This window comes from Sinohyriopsis cumingii, chromosome 6 (assembly GCF_028554795.1).
Source record: "Sinohyriopsis cumingii isolate HCF-2022 chromosome 6, ASM2855479v2, whole genome shotgun sequence".
Classification (NCBI taxonomy): domain Eukaryota; kingdom Metazoa; phylum Mollusca; class Bivalvia; order Unionida; family Unionidae; genus Sinohyriopsis; species Sinohyriopsis cumingii.
Genome location: NC_142966.1, coordinates 165,555,058 through 165,569,764, shown reverse-complemented (window position 1 = coordinate 165,569,764; position 14,707 = coordinate 165,555,058). Strand labels below are relative to the sequence as shown.

The 14,707-nt window shown below is 36.6% G+C and overlaps 1 protein-coding gene across 1 annotated transcript in view; it reads left to right on the top strand.

The window, feature by feature from the left end:
• LOC149798469 (uncharacterized) overlaps positions 1 to 14,707 on the top strand; it is an 84,988-nt gene that overhangs the window by 67,431 nt on the left and 2,850 nt on the right. Inside the window, exons 6-8 of the mRNA XM_089960877.1 lie at positions 238 to 420; positions 834 to 1,022; positions 9,298 to 9,522. Of these exons, the coding sequence (XP_089817003.1) occupies positions 238 to 420; positions 834 to 1,022; positions 9,298 to 9,522 (597 nt within the window). The remainder of the gene's footprint in view (positions 1 to 237; positions 421 to 833; positions 1,023 to 9,297; positions 9,523 to 14,707) is intronic.

The window sequence follows — 14,707 nt, the reverse complement described above, 5'->3', positions numbered from 1 at the left end:
CACTCATTTATAAAGAGACCTCTTACTTATACCAAACAATCAAGTAAAGTGAGAAATTGATTCAGTAAAGGAAGAAGCATGCACATTTTATTTAGTTTTAAATGACAAGCCATTATTTTAAAATCATTATTTAATATTCTATGTTGCTGTCGTGCGTTTGTACAAATGAAATAGAAACTAAATGACAGTGTATAGGATGTTTACAATTTATGTAATTGTTTGGCATCTTTATTACAGTCAACATTGCATATCATGCAACTGTCAATAGCAACCAATTGAGTAACACAGACACGATTGTGGATGGAAGAAGCGACAGCTGTCCAAATGAAACACAAACGATCATTAATCCTGCATACTTTATGGTGTCGTTCCAGCAGAAAGTGAAGATCACTGAAGTTAATATTGTCTTTTCTAATCCAGGTATACTACATGTCTTGCGATTATATATTTGTGCATATGACTATTTAGTTGCTACTTTAAAGGGGCACATTAAATGAGGTGTAACTAATATTTGGACATAGACCAACATTAGTTTCCACGACCTAACGATTGACTGAAACAACTGGTGGCCTTGATGATAAATGAGGTTGTAATAATAATTATGGTGATGGTAAAAGCTATCTAAATATTATTATCATTATTATCATTGTTATTATTATTATTATTCTTATTATTATTATTATTATTATGCAAGCTTCAAATCATGTATCAATACAACAAACGTGCTTGCAATTGTTCAAAACCTTTAACATCATAATTTGCGATATGCATGTATCAGCAAAATTTACTACATTGAAAGGCCCATCAATACACAAAGCTCTTCATTTCAGCAGACGTTCGTCCGCCATTTGCTGTAAGTGTTTCTGATGGTAGCCAAGCAGAACTATGTGGTTCGGTTGATTACACAAATGGAGAAAAGGAATATGTCATTAAATGCAATAACACTCTGTACGGACAATACTTAAACATCACCTCTCAATGGTCAGCCGGATTCAAAGTTTGCGAAATTCAAGTTCCAGCAGGTATTCAGGTTCTAAATGAACTTTTCCATATTTATGCCAGAGCAGTTATATTTCTGCGTTTTGGCTCTAGTAATTTAGTCAATTCCACTAACGTTATATTATAAAGGTACCCAACATAGCATCAAGTGGGAATACAATACGGTAAGTGTCAGACTACAGCATGATTCTGATTTAAAAGCGTCCATATATATATATATATATATATGTATGTGTGTGTGTGTGTGTGTGTGTGTGTGTGTGTGTGTGTGTGAGTGAGTGAGTGTGCGTGTGTGTCTGTGAATATCAATAATATTGTATATGGTCAGGGGTTATGTATAAAGACAGACATGACATATGGCCTTGTGTTGACATCACTAAAATGCATTTTGCCATCTTTAGATTATTTTGGTGAAGTAGTTAGCTATCCTCTTAAAATTTATTGACTGCATAAATATCGTCTATTCCGCTCATACATTGTCTTTACTGGGTCCATGCTCGTCAACATTATCATCGTCGAGAGTTCGCTTACTGGTCAAAACTCTAAAAAAATTCGCTATAACATGAATTATTCATATTAGAATAATGGTCTATATGTGTTTTTCCCTATTTGGAATTCTTAAGTTAACTTGAGTGTGTTCATTGTATTTGTCCTTCTATCTGGCAACACTTCCGTTCAAGATTCACACTTGCTGAAACTTTAAAATCCCTAAACTGTGAATGATTACTATGAAATTCATGTGCATTGTAATATTCACAATTCTTCACTTTCAGTATTTATAACATTTTTGCTCGGTTTGTCTCTTCATCCATGTATCCATCTTGCAGATATACATTCCCCCATGGAAAACGTTAAAATCTTTCAAGATATCTTGAAGAAATTTAGCATATTTTTTTACAAGAAGTATATATGTGCCGTTAACTATTCTATAGTTTTAATACTTTGCATGTTTTCGTACAATCCATATCTCCATTATCAATACTTTCATTTATTCCCTTAAACCGGTATATCTTTTAGACTAGTGGCGTGGTGATTAATTTAATGAAACAAAATATTAAAATTTTACTGCTGGAAATTTGCTAAATGGTCCCTTCGTTTAGCTAGACTTTACCCTTCGATACAGAGGCCGCCGCTTCTTTTTGCAACTTTATACCACAATTCATCATTAATGACTACAAATAATTACAATTCTATTGATTTATTTTCTATGTGAAGATGAAACTATTCTTATTATCCTATACAAATTTTCTCACAGTGAATGAGGAAAGACGAATTTCATTTAATTAATAACTTAGAACCAAAATGAAAAAATTGAATAACCTAACAAGTAGGTTTAGTGTCGATTTGTATGCTGTCGACGTTCTTTGGTAGGAAATTAATTAAAAAATGACCATTACTGTCGAGAAAGACCAGCCACTTTCTCGAAAAGAGAAAAATAACAAAGAAATACAAACTATTAATTCCAATGGTAAAAATAAGCATCTATTATTTGTACCTTTCCATCAATTAATTATTATAAAAGATCTAGCACGAGCAAAATATTTTCTCAGGTGGCATGTTTATACGGCACCATCCATTAAATGTCCAAGTCTGAGCATTAAACGATGAACTGTGAAATCTTTTAGTTTTAGTAGTTTGATTGTTTATCCATCTTTCCAACATCTCACTTTCGTTCCTAGAGCAGAACTAAAAATTGGAACCATATGCTTCTGCATCGTTGTATATGCATATCTAATGAGTAGTAAATATTTGCCTCTTGCTGTTATAAATGTTAAATTGCAGCATTTTATACGATTTTTATCATCGATCTGTGCATTCATCATAATTCAATTCAGACCTTGCTAATGGAACAAAATTTTGCGAATCGCTAAAAATATGTGTAGGAGAACTTGTAACTTTAAAATTGTTTAATATATCTTTATGAAACGTTGCATATTTATTTGACCAGATGTGTATATGTGCCGATTACTATTCTTAACTTTTCATAATGCTTTTCATAATTTTTGTGATACCAATCACCAGAATTTACAGTATATGTAATTAGTACGGTCAAAATTTGGCAAGTGCACACACATGATGCTTGTATCTTCATTATATAGTTTGTAAATCTAAACGGCATATAAACAAATTCTCCGACCAATCCTCCAGTAGATGTAAAATTAGTGCTTTTGATGTTTTCACTCCAAAAAAAGAGCGTTCACCATCTACGATGAGCATGACTCCAGACCTCCAAAACGCTTAGGGTTTGGGCCACCAAACGAGACCACTGCCGATACCCATGTCCGCATGCCATTAAACAGGAGCAATGAAAGTGTTGCAGTTTTTTTTTATTTGAACAAATATTGTCAGTGATATCACATAGTTTGGACGGGGATGTATAGGTTACCCATGTAAAATGTGTGGGATCGGAATGTGGACACAGTACCATATATGAGTGATTTGTGATGGTTATAAAAAAAAAAACAAGAGATATGATAATCGTAGAAACCAGTGGAAGGAAACCTTTTAATAGTTATTTGCAAGCCTCAATCAATGTGAAGAAACAATTGCACATCAATGGAGAATGCGCATAAAGCTTAATAAGCATAACATTATATACAATCTATGTATTATCATACTGGAGCCGTAGTCGAACTATCCAGCGATGCGCTTGGTTCGTTTGCTGGTCAAGATAATGCAATGATACTGAAGCGCATTGAAAATCATAACCGTGGTGTGTTTAGATGGGCCTTTGCCCGCAATGAAGAACTTGATATCAGTGTATCCCAGAAGCGTCCATGCTGAGGCAGGAGCTTTATTCCAAGTCCATAATTTATACCAAAGTTGTGTATTGTTAATGTGAAAAGCACCGATAATTGATGTGTCGGATGGGCTTACTCCTCTCAGTTATATTGCCAGCCAGCGATGATTTGACCAGACCAGAACGTACCTTCAAGATATGGCAGACATTGATAATAGAGGTATTAATCTAACTTTCAAGGTTATTACTACCGATAGATTTGAGTGCCGCAATAAAACTGTCTCCTTTAATGTCTTGGGTTTAAAATATGTCTACCTGCTATACATTAGCGACGTAAGAGCAGTCTAACCACACGCAATAATATATTGCTGCTTGCAGAGGTTCCCAAGACGGTGAAACAGTCGCTGTAGCAGCAGAAAAGAGTCACTTTCTTTGGATACAAACATCAGTTTATCGTTTTGCAGCTCAGACGATGTTGCATAAAAGCTAATAAACTTGGGATCGACGCCTTGCTCGCAGTCCAGGCGACCGTCAACATCGCGAATTACCTAGTGGAGGCAATATTAGCAGGAATGAGGCTTTGATTAATTAGCATGTCTTGTGTCAAAATGGTCAACGCTGTGATACTATCTCTATTTCCTGCTGTTAGAAATCGAAATGCCCGAGGGTCTGACGGTTCCATTTACAACACGGGTTTGTCAATATTCGTATATCGATTCTCAAGGCTGCCGAAAACCTTATGGTAAATGTGTCTGGGTTGTGACATAGCTTTTCTTTTGTAAAGGAGAAGAAGAGCAAACGATTAGTGTTATTCCAAAAGGGGTTTCTTTTTCATGTTACTGTTTCAGGTCAGCTTAAATCGCAGCGCTTGGTGACTCGGGTCACTTGCAAAGGTTGTGCTTATGCAGACAATATCTTGTTGGTTTTTATCAATTTCCTTCACTTGTGCTGAGACGGTTGGAAGAGTTAGAACTACGCGCAAAGGTAAAGGGCGGCAAAGGTATTTGTTTGCTATGCCAAAATCTGCAAACACTGAGAGATGGTCATGCAGTTGCGCTAAACTTTTCTTGTGATTGTCGCTGCTTTCGTCTATTGTGTTAGTAACCGTTCACTCCGAACTTTTGTATGCATCCACGCTTGAACTGCAATATTATTCTTACATTTGGTATGCATATCCGTTTCAAAAGCTCCGTAATATTTTTGTTCGACGTCTTGCACAAAGTTTGGTTGTTTTAACAATAGATGCTGTCAAAGTACATGTAAGGTTTTGGATGATATGGTTCTATATGAGCCTAACTCTCAACAGTTGCCTATGTCCTCAGGATTAAAATGTCCCTGGTAAGGTATTCTGTATGAAATCTCTCACAAACTTTGTAAACTTAATATCAATCCTGACAGATATGAAGGCAATATATTCTTCTGTTTCGTTACCGCATACAGAGTTATCCGAGAGTGTTTTATTTACATCTACAGCTAATGAATCCGTTTCACCCAGTGCTGCACGACCTAATTGCTGGCAGTGAGTAAATCAATTAACGTAAGGTCTTTGACCGTGAATGTCACCATAGCCAGGATACTTATAGGGTGAAACCTGATTGTACTATCACAATACAGATAGTTTTTACATGAGGCTTATACTTCTTTTGAGAAATCTTCAGATGTGGACATGGTTTTGTACAATAAAAATATCAGTCAGTGTCAATATGAGAGTGAAACTGAATAATTCACATATATTCTGCATGAATATGGAACATTATTAATAGTTTTTTACTTCGATCACCTTTGGTGACAGTATCATATCATGTTAATAGTTTAGTATGGGTCTTATACTTTGATACACGTATTGATATATGAAACATTTTTCATATTTATGTTTAAATTCTATTAATTGATCACCCGTAGTAATATATTCATTGAACAGTATTACATTTCTTATAGGTTCCATACGTTGATTCTTTTCGTGATTCTTAAAAATTGTTTTAAGTTAGATGTTCTGACTCAGAACGATATCATTTCTTTTTATTAGTTATTAAACTCGGTGGGTACCAGTCTGTTAAATCTGTTGTAAGAGTAAATGCGCGTGAGGTTGGCTCAATATTTATTCACCGTTGTTAGAAATAATACCGTAAGAGGCAAGTGACATAACCACTATAGTACATCTGCATTAAGAGCTTTATGCTGATAGAAAAGGCTGTAAAATATTTTCATATTGAAGAGATTGTTAGTGGGGATTATATGCATCATGAGCATTAGTGAAACTCTTGACTCACAAAGTATATTGAAAGGATTTTCGATGGTTACAAGGTGGCGTACTACTTCAAACAGAACGGGATTTCTTATTCGCGGCAGATAAAGTGAGATTGTCGTATCATTTGAATACGCCATACAGGTTCAATAAGGATGAAAACAAATGTAATAATTTTCGTAAATAAACACAGAGGGCATTGATAAGTTGGTGAATCTGGCAGTGATCTTAGAATGGAATGAAATAAACTTGGGCAGATTATTGGGGAAACAGAACTACGAAAGAGTACACCCTCAAAGGAAACATCATAACTTCCCCACTGTGACAGGCGTTTTTGATAAGGTCAGTAACGAAGATGTTACAGAGCATGGCAATTAGATGTTTCGGGGTCATAAATATAAGAATGACATACCAACACAATTTAGTTTACAGAGCACATTACCGTGCTGCAAAAGAGAGAATGCGCAAGTATATGAATAATTTTAGACGCTATCTTCAGGGGGAAAATGTTTGAAATTCACGATGGGAGGTTAAACATTATTAGGTACGTGTAATGGTCGCTCAATAAATATATCTTGCTAGTGTTCTCCATGATGATTGCTTTACGCTTGTTGATGCAGATCAATGTTTGAAAAATGTTTTAGTCAACATCGCAGAAGATATTCTCTGTGGTTACTCTGAGAAAGGCGTGGCCAGTTGTTTACAGTTTGTGATCCTGAAAAAGAATATAAAAAAATAAGTCATCGAAAACATTTCCCAACTAGAAAGATACTTAGATGTCCCCTTATTATAAGCATGTCTACAGTACCACAGTTGCGACAGCTTGCACGATAGCATAGTATATACATACAAAGTCGTATGAAAAAGCAGACATACTTGAAATATTGAGACCCATATTTTGAACCGAATCCACAACTATTACCGTCGATATCTTTGCGCTAGTAGACTCGTATGAACAAAAACGCATTTGTTATAGGAAGAATAAAATCGTCATCTCGCCTCTGCTATCGCTACTTAAGTGGATGAGTACGCTCACGAAAAATCACAACAATCACAAGTGCTAGAGTTTAGATTTCAGAAACGTAGTGGCGAGCAGGAAAATCACGTGACAATTATTCCACTCAAGATGCTCGAAAACCTCTGATAAATTTGAATCCCGGAATCAAAGTGGTATTATTAAACTTCGATCACGCAGGAGACAAATCAGACATTGTCCTCACCTCTTATCTGTTCATGCAGCATAGTATTCAAAGGATAGATTCGAAACAACTACTCCATGGATTAACAGTGGTGTCCGCGTGATCCAGAACCGCAAAGAGATCAGCACAATCAGCGATGAAATTGGCCTAGACATTGAAAGGCTGGAGAAATACACTAAAGCTGAATAACATGTTTTCAAGTCGAGGTCTATCTCTCGCCGTATCACATGTTTCGTGGATCCAGTTAAGCATCATTAGCAAAATGGGTCCCACCAAGGACAGTGATCAATATGAAGAATTTTGCTAATCGTTGTTCAATGACCAATCTTGCCGGTGCTATGCCTGGTCAGCACCAATCAAGACATGAAACGAAAATGTCAGCAACACCTGGGTACACTCAACATTGGTGATATTGAGTTTCCTGTGCAATTGTCCAAAGCCACTCTGAAGAAATTTTGAACACTTATCCCAAGCATCACTATTAATGCGTTCGCTTATGATAAAGGATTGTATCCATTGGAACTATTCCCCAATTGACAGAACTATTGTCCTCTCCAGCATTTTGGCAAGATTGTGTGGTGGCTGGACCACAAACTCACCGCTAGGTCTATCTACGTCGCATGGAGCACAAATGCTCGAAACGCTTGTGTTTTGCGGATATTCCATTTCTAGTACGTCTACTGGAATAGTCTGCGATGTGGCTGTGTTCAGTTACATGACTTGTTTCCATACGTACAATGAAACTTCAATGCTTGTATGTTTTTTGTCGGGACAGTCTGCACAGTCGGCAAAATGCCAACGAAAATTTTCGTATATCTTTTCCGTTTCAAAATTGGATGCGATTGTTTTGGAGATTTTCCATTTTGTTATGTTCGAAGGTAGGAAGGTACATGGTTGTCCATGCTATCAGTGTTTTCTAGAATTGTCCATGGTTTGTCGGAGCCTCTAGGCTCTCCTTGCTTTCGAAAATCTATTTCCTCTAAACTTTGCACCAGTGTGGGTATTTCCAGAGTACCAGTCAAGTCTTGTGTGTAGTCGGTCGAGTGCAGAACGAATCCTCTTACAAGCAAGTACTGGTCGAATTCGAAACATTTGGCCTGCAACAAATCTGTTGGAATCTGGGACACATGGCATTTGGATACAAATATTTCAATGGCTCTATTGTTGACGGTTTCGCTGAGCGCAAGTAATGAAGGTCTGCGATTTTTACTACAATGAGAAGGTATATTTATCAAAGCGGATTTGAATACAGCAAACCTCGTCAGTACTAGCCTTTCCTTGTAGTATTGTCCAACCCCTTATTCCTCGGATGACTATACCAAACAGCCTGTTATCTTCACCATGCTGTTTCCAGTGAGTAGATACACATTTCATAAACCCTGCAAGCATGCTGTTGGTGACTCTTGTCTGGCATTCATGCTAGCGTGTTGATGAGGACCGTGCTGCTATATATATATATATATATATATATATATATATATATATATATATATATATATATATATATATATATATATATATATATATATATATAGACACTTAAGAAAATATGCTAGTGTTGTAATTAACAGATCCTGCAGCTGTCTAAAATCAATCTTGAACGTTTGAAAATTCTTTCTTAAGTGACTTGTGCCTGTCATGGTTTATTCTTGGATACTGGTTTACAACTGATTTCAGGACCAAATCCTTCCACCAAATCGCAACATCACGATGCCCTGGGAGGGAGCGGTTTAGATGTCTTATAGTATCTTGATTGCTGGATCTTTATTTGAAGATTCTCACAATTTACTGCGAATGACTTTGCATCAGCAAAGATTTGAATATTGCAAACGTTATATTGTAAGAGCGACGAGGAGACTGATCTTTTCAAAGACAGCGTCAATACTTAAGATAATGGTTTATATGTTTAGAAACAAATAAATACTGCATGTAATACTGAATAAAGATCCCCTTCAATGTGGCAATTCTTTGAAATGTATTTGTATTCTTCTTACTTTAGTTTTATAATGATAATAATAATAATTATTATTATTATTATTAACATTATTGCTATTAATATTATTATTATTATCAATTTAATTATAATACTATTATTGTTATCATTATTATTATAGGAAGAAATTTGGCGTATGGAAAACCTGCCATTCAGTCGTCTCTTGAGCATGTTTACTATGCTGGTAACGCTATAGATGGTCTAACATATCATGACGCGTCGTGGTTGACATGTACTCATACAATGTGGTCCACCAATCCATGGTGGCTACTGGATCTTCAGGCTTCAGTCATGATACAGTGGTTTAAAATTTTCAACAGACCGGACAATAATCAAGACTCCAGTTGTAAGTAGAATGTGTCATATATTGTTTATTCATGCAAAACCGTACGACAAAGTAAAACATATTTTCACTTCATAACAAGAAAACAAAAAAATAACTTATGTGATATCGATGTCAAGCATTATATTTAAGGTCTTCACTTTTGAGGATTTAGACCAAACATTCAGCTAAAAAGAGCTATGAGACAAATATTTTCATTCAGATACATAAATGGGCGATAACTTTACTAAATATAGATTCCACCGGTAAAGTTATGGTTTTATTATTTTAATTTGTAGAAGATAGTAAGGTCTAATACAATGAGTAAAAACCTTCATCTAAAGCAAAATATGTAATACAATCAATAAAAACCATCATCTAAAGCAATGCTTGTAAAATTGCATGAGAAATATAATAATACTTCCGCTTTCGTCCTAGTAAACATATAATGGTTTGTTCCTAAATTATGCGTAAAAGTTCCTTAACTAGATAAACAGTTCACGTTTTTCATACATCACGTTGTACAGTTCCTTATACGATACAACTACAAACTATTCTCATAATCAAAGTCTTAGTCAACTGGAAAAAATCATGCATCTGAATTGCTACACCAATAAGACAAATATAATCTGAAATGTAGTTTCAGAATATTTATCCGTTCTTTTCTCAACTTGTGTCACCTCAAAACCAAGTAGTATTCTTATTATACTTCGTCTGACTTAAAGGGTACTATAAGGCCTCTAATCCGGCCCAAAATTGCAGGAAAATGCTTGATAATGATAGGCAGAATTAATATTTAATACAAACACTATCATTCAAGTTAGATATGGGTGCCATTTACTGGCTAATCTCGGTTCGAATCACGTAAAATTCTCTACCGTTTATCATATTATTACTTGACATTCAATATTCATTATGCCAAGTATTTTCAAGTATTCTCCTGTAGAATCCAATGATAGCACTTCTCGTTTTTTTCTGATTGGTGTATACTTGTTATTCTCTGTAATTGATGTACCTTGATATTTTTGCGTAGCAATCTAGAGTGTCTGCTACGCACGAGTGCGTATACCACGGACTTAATAGTATCATATTTTGGTGTTGTGTTCTTAGTGGTGATGCAATATGGATTAGTGCGTGCAGTCAAGGCGATTGGTGCCCTTAACTCGCGTACCTGTGTGCAATATCTCCGTAGAGACGAATTATACATTTTCTAACCTGTAAGTCACTATACATGGCGAATAAGGTACTAAATGGCACTTGATGCGCAAACAGGAAATTTTTTGCTAAAGTGGTCCATAGGTTTAACATGTGAATGTCGATTGAGACCTAAACGTGAAATTGGCATGGGTGACGTGATGCCAATGGACACTGGTTGCAAAATTGCAACAGTGTTGTAAGTTGCTGACCTTAATCGTGCAGGAACTTAGTAAACATGGTCGAGTTTGACCTCAATACGCGCTACCTTGGTAAGTATGGTAAACAATGTGAAATATTTATAGGCTCAACAGGATATATAGTGTCAAATGGTTTAAAGGGTCAAAATGGTTTATAGGGTCAAATATGAAGGATAATGGTAAAATGGTTACAAGGTTTGAGCTGAAAACATAGATAAACAAAGAAACGCCTATACAAGACACATACAATATTGTGCTGGCAAGAGTGAAATGTATTTTTGCGATGAATGAGAGGGACCCTAAAATAGATCACTGGAATTTGTTAACCAAAAATATTTAACAAAGTTTCATCTCACAGATCTTCTTCTCCTCAAACTTCGTCTGCCCTCAGGTTTATAGATCAACATCAACTTCAGAAATTCTTCTCTCTCCACGTATATATTTCTCTTCCAAATAACCGTATTGGTGATTCTTGTAATAACATCCAAGAAATTAGGGTAGAGGATTCAACGTGAGTCCACATCTTCTTGTGAGAACAGGTGCATATAAGGACTACAAAACTGGTGTTCATCATCCAATGGCAGATAGAAACGGATTTAAATGTTTTATCAATACAAGATCACCATACGAAATTCACTCAGAGTACGGTGCCTGTCTTCCAATCAAACTAGAGCGCCGCGTGACGACATGCAGTATGTAGTGATCCAGAGTTCGTGTGCAGTGGCGGTTTTGGGGTCCGTCTGCAGTGGAGACAGGGAGCGATGGCATGGTAGTTATGAAAACAACCAGATTCATGGTTGCAGAAGAGGATTACTTTAATTGGGATTTAGAAGATTGTCTTCCTGTTCGCAAGAATTTGTACCGGCGTCAACATCATCACTAACTTCTCTTTCCATACCTTGGGTAGAGGATTGGAGACAGAGACAGAGGAATAAACAAGAGTGATTTTACAACAACATAACAAAGCAGATCAAGCATTTAGTTTTCAACAGCAAGAGCAAGAGAAAAGGATAGTAGGAGAAGACAAAAGGAAAGTTGGAATGACAGAATACTGACGGTCTAATTCAAACGCTGTGTGTGCTACACGACATTTATACAGTGGTAATGTATCTGAGACAAATATATCACAATTCGTTCACTCGACCCAAATGAAAGAGACCTTCTCGTGCTAAACATTCCCAACCCAGGTATCACTACCTATAACGTCATTGCCACTGATAGATACTCAGCAACAGTGACCTTAACAAATCATCCACAGTAGCAGGAGAAGAACCAGGACTTGGTCGTGTCAAGGGTATAAAGCAGTTAAAGCTAATCATGACAAGTAAATGAGGTTGTTAAAGAACAAACACAAAATAGTATTTTCCAAAGGAACCCATCAGTGTAGAAAAGATATTCTACTCAAGGATTGCCAAATCGATAAAACTAAAATCCTTGTTCCTATCATGTGTGAAATGTGTGCGTGTAGGAATACGTGTGTGCGTGTGTTAACCATAGTCTATAAAAATAAAGATCCAGAGACTCTTACGTTTCCTTTGGTATATTCATTTTGACAATCAATATGACATTTCACAACACCTCACCAAAAGTCAATGGTTTCTCCTTCTTCCACTCTCTCTGTCTCTCTTGAATTTCTCCACCAGCAGAGGTTCTTTATAGTCTTGTTTCTTTTCGCCTTCTTTTCTTGTCTATCTTGACATATATGTGTTTCTAGTCATCTATAGAAGCCAGGCCCTCCTCGTCCTCCTCTTGTTTCTTTGATTGGTTCTCTTTTTTCTCAGCGCATTTTGTATACCAGTGCTTTTTCTCATGACAATGTTAACATATATCTTGGCCGCTGTCTCTCTCTTTTCCTGTCTCTCGTTTGCTTTGAGGTGTGTTGGTATTCTGTATCCCAATGTCCGTTGTCCTGACTGATATAGCAAGTATACTGACTTCTATATCGTGATGAGTATTCCGTCATCTTCTCTGAAGTAACTGTATTATGCCGCCCCTCCCCTGAGAAATCTAACCAGATGTTCAGTCTGTATTGGCTCAGCCACTGTGGCAGCTTGAGAGTTAAATGAATACTTGACTCTAACAGACTCACCCTATATATATATATATATATATATATATATATATATATATATATATATATATATATATATATATATATATATATATATATATGGGTATGCTGCATGTAAATATAGTCAAATTAAATTGTGAATTCAAAATGAAACTATCCCACGACTTCAGTGACAAATTAGAAGAAAGTAAGATTCTACGACGTGCACTAGCAGAAGTGTTGGCTTAAATTCGACATTAGTGACCCTGAATGAACGCTTTAACACCAGGACCAAGAGAGTCTACCTCCATCAATAGTCAGTCAGTAACACCCGAAAAGTATTACTACATTCGAGAGACGGAAAAACGTTCCACCAGAAAATTTAGAACCACGATTTGCACTTAGACTGTGAAGTTTAAAGTGTTCTAGTCCGAGGTGTCGCTCGAGAAAACAAAGTTCCATCCCCAATTTGCGGGATTCCTTGTTAACCACACTGAAACCAAAATGGAAAGCCAAACAATGCGAATGATTGAGACTTTCCCTTTATCATAACCATTTGAAACCACTATCTGGATCGAGTTTAGCAGTCCAACATAATTAACACCTGTCTAAGTTATCGACAAGATTCATCACGTCCATCAATTAAATGACCAATTTCAGATCACCAATGGCACAGCTAAATTTTTCATGACTTATATAGCCTTTCTAAAGGGAGGGATGAATGCAGAAAAGTTTTAATGGCAAACGACGTTCGTAGTACCAAACAGAACATCGACCACATTAACATTGCCCACGACAATATGCATTTACCTCGGGCCATCGTTGTGGGATAAACGTATGCTAACAAGAATGACACTTTAGAATAGGAAAAGAGAGAAAAGCAGCATTCGAAGATCGGACAGACTCAAACAAGAAGCAGAACCCCAGTTAAAGCAAGCTTTACTATTGAATGACATCGCCCGTGGAGTTTCTCAAATGCAAGAACTGCACGAAGTCTCGGCTGCTCGCTTCACATTGAAAGTATACCCTGAAGTGGTGCATGGGCTTTTGGTGTTTCGTGGCCCACATTTCCGAGACAGAAAATTCATTTGCGTTTATCATCACGAATACTATTTTGATCCTATTATCTGTATCACCAGATTCCTCGGATACTCTCTATAGGAAACATGTACGAGAAAACTTACCATCGTCGCCAGAAGTTAGAGCAAGAACTATAGCAAGTGGCTTAAAGGTGTCATCCAGAGCACGATCGACGATTGATAACCGATCGCGAGTTTAAGCGTATCGTGGAATGTAGTAACCTGGTGGACCCTTTAGAACCACGCTACAGATTATTTGGAGAATGAATTAATTCCATATGCATGCTGTACCTCGAGAATGAGGAGAAAGGAGAAAAAATCAGATACCTGGGTTTTTGTTCCCTGTATCATTGGGTGTGAAAATATTGTCACTTGCAATTGGACATCTACCAATTTTCAAGGAACACATAGACGTGAAAAACTTTGGTCAATACAAAAGATTGATAACATGCACTGTAGAATGGAAAAGAGACTGAAGCAGCATTCGAAGATCTCTCCCACTCAAACAAGAAGCAGAACTCCAGTTAAAGCATGCTGGAGTATTGAAAGGCACGGCCCGTGGAATTCATCAAATGCAAGAACTGCACGAAGTCTTGGCTGCTTGAGTCGCGTTGAAAGTATACCCTGAAGTGGTGCATGGGACATTGGTGTTTCGCGGTCCAAATATCCCAGACAGAAAATTCATT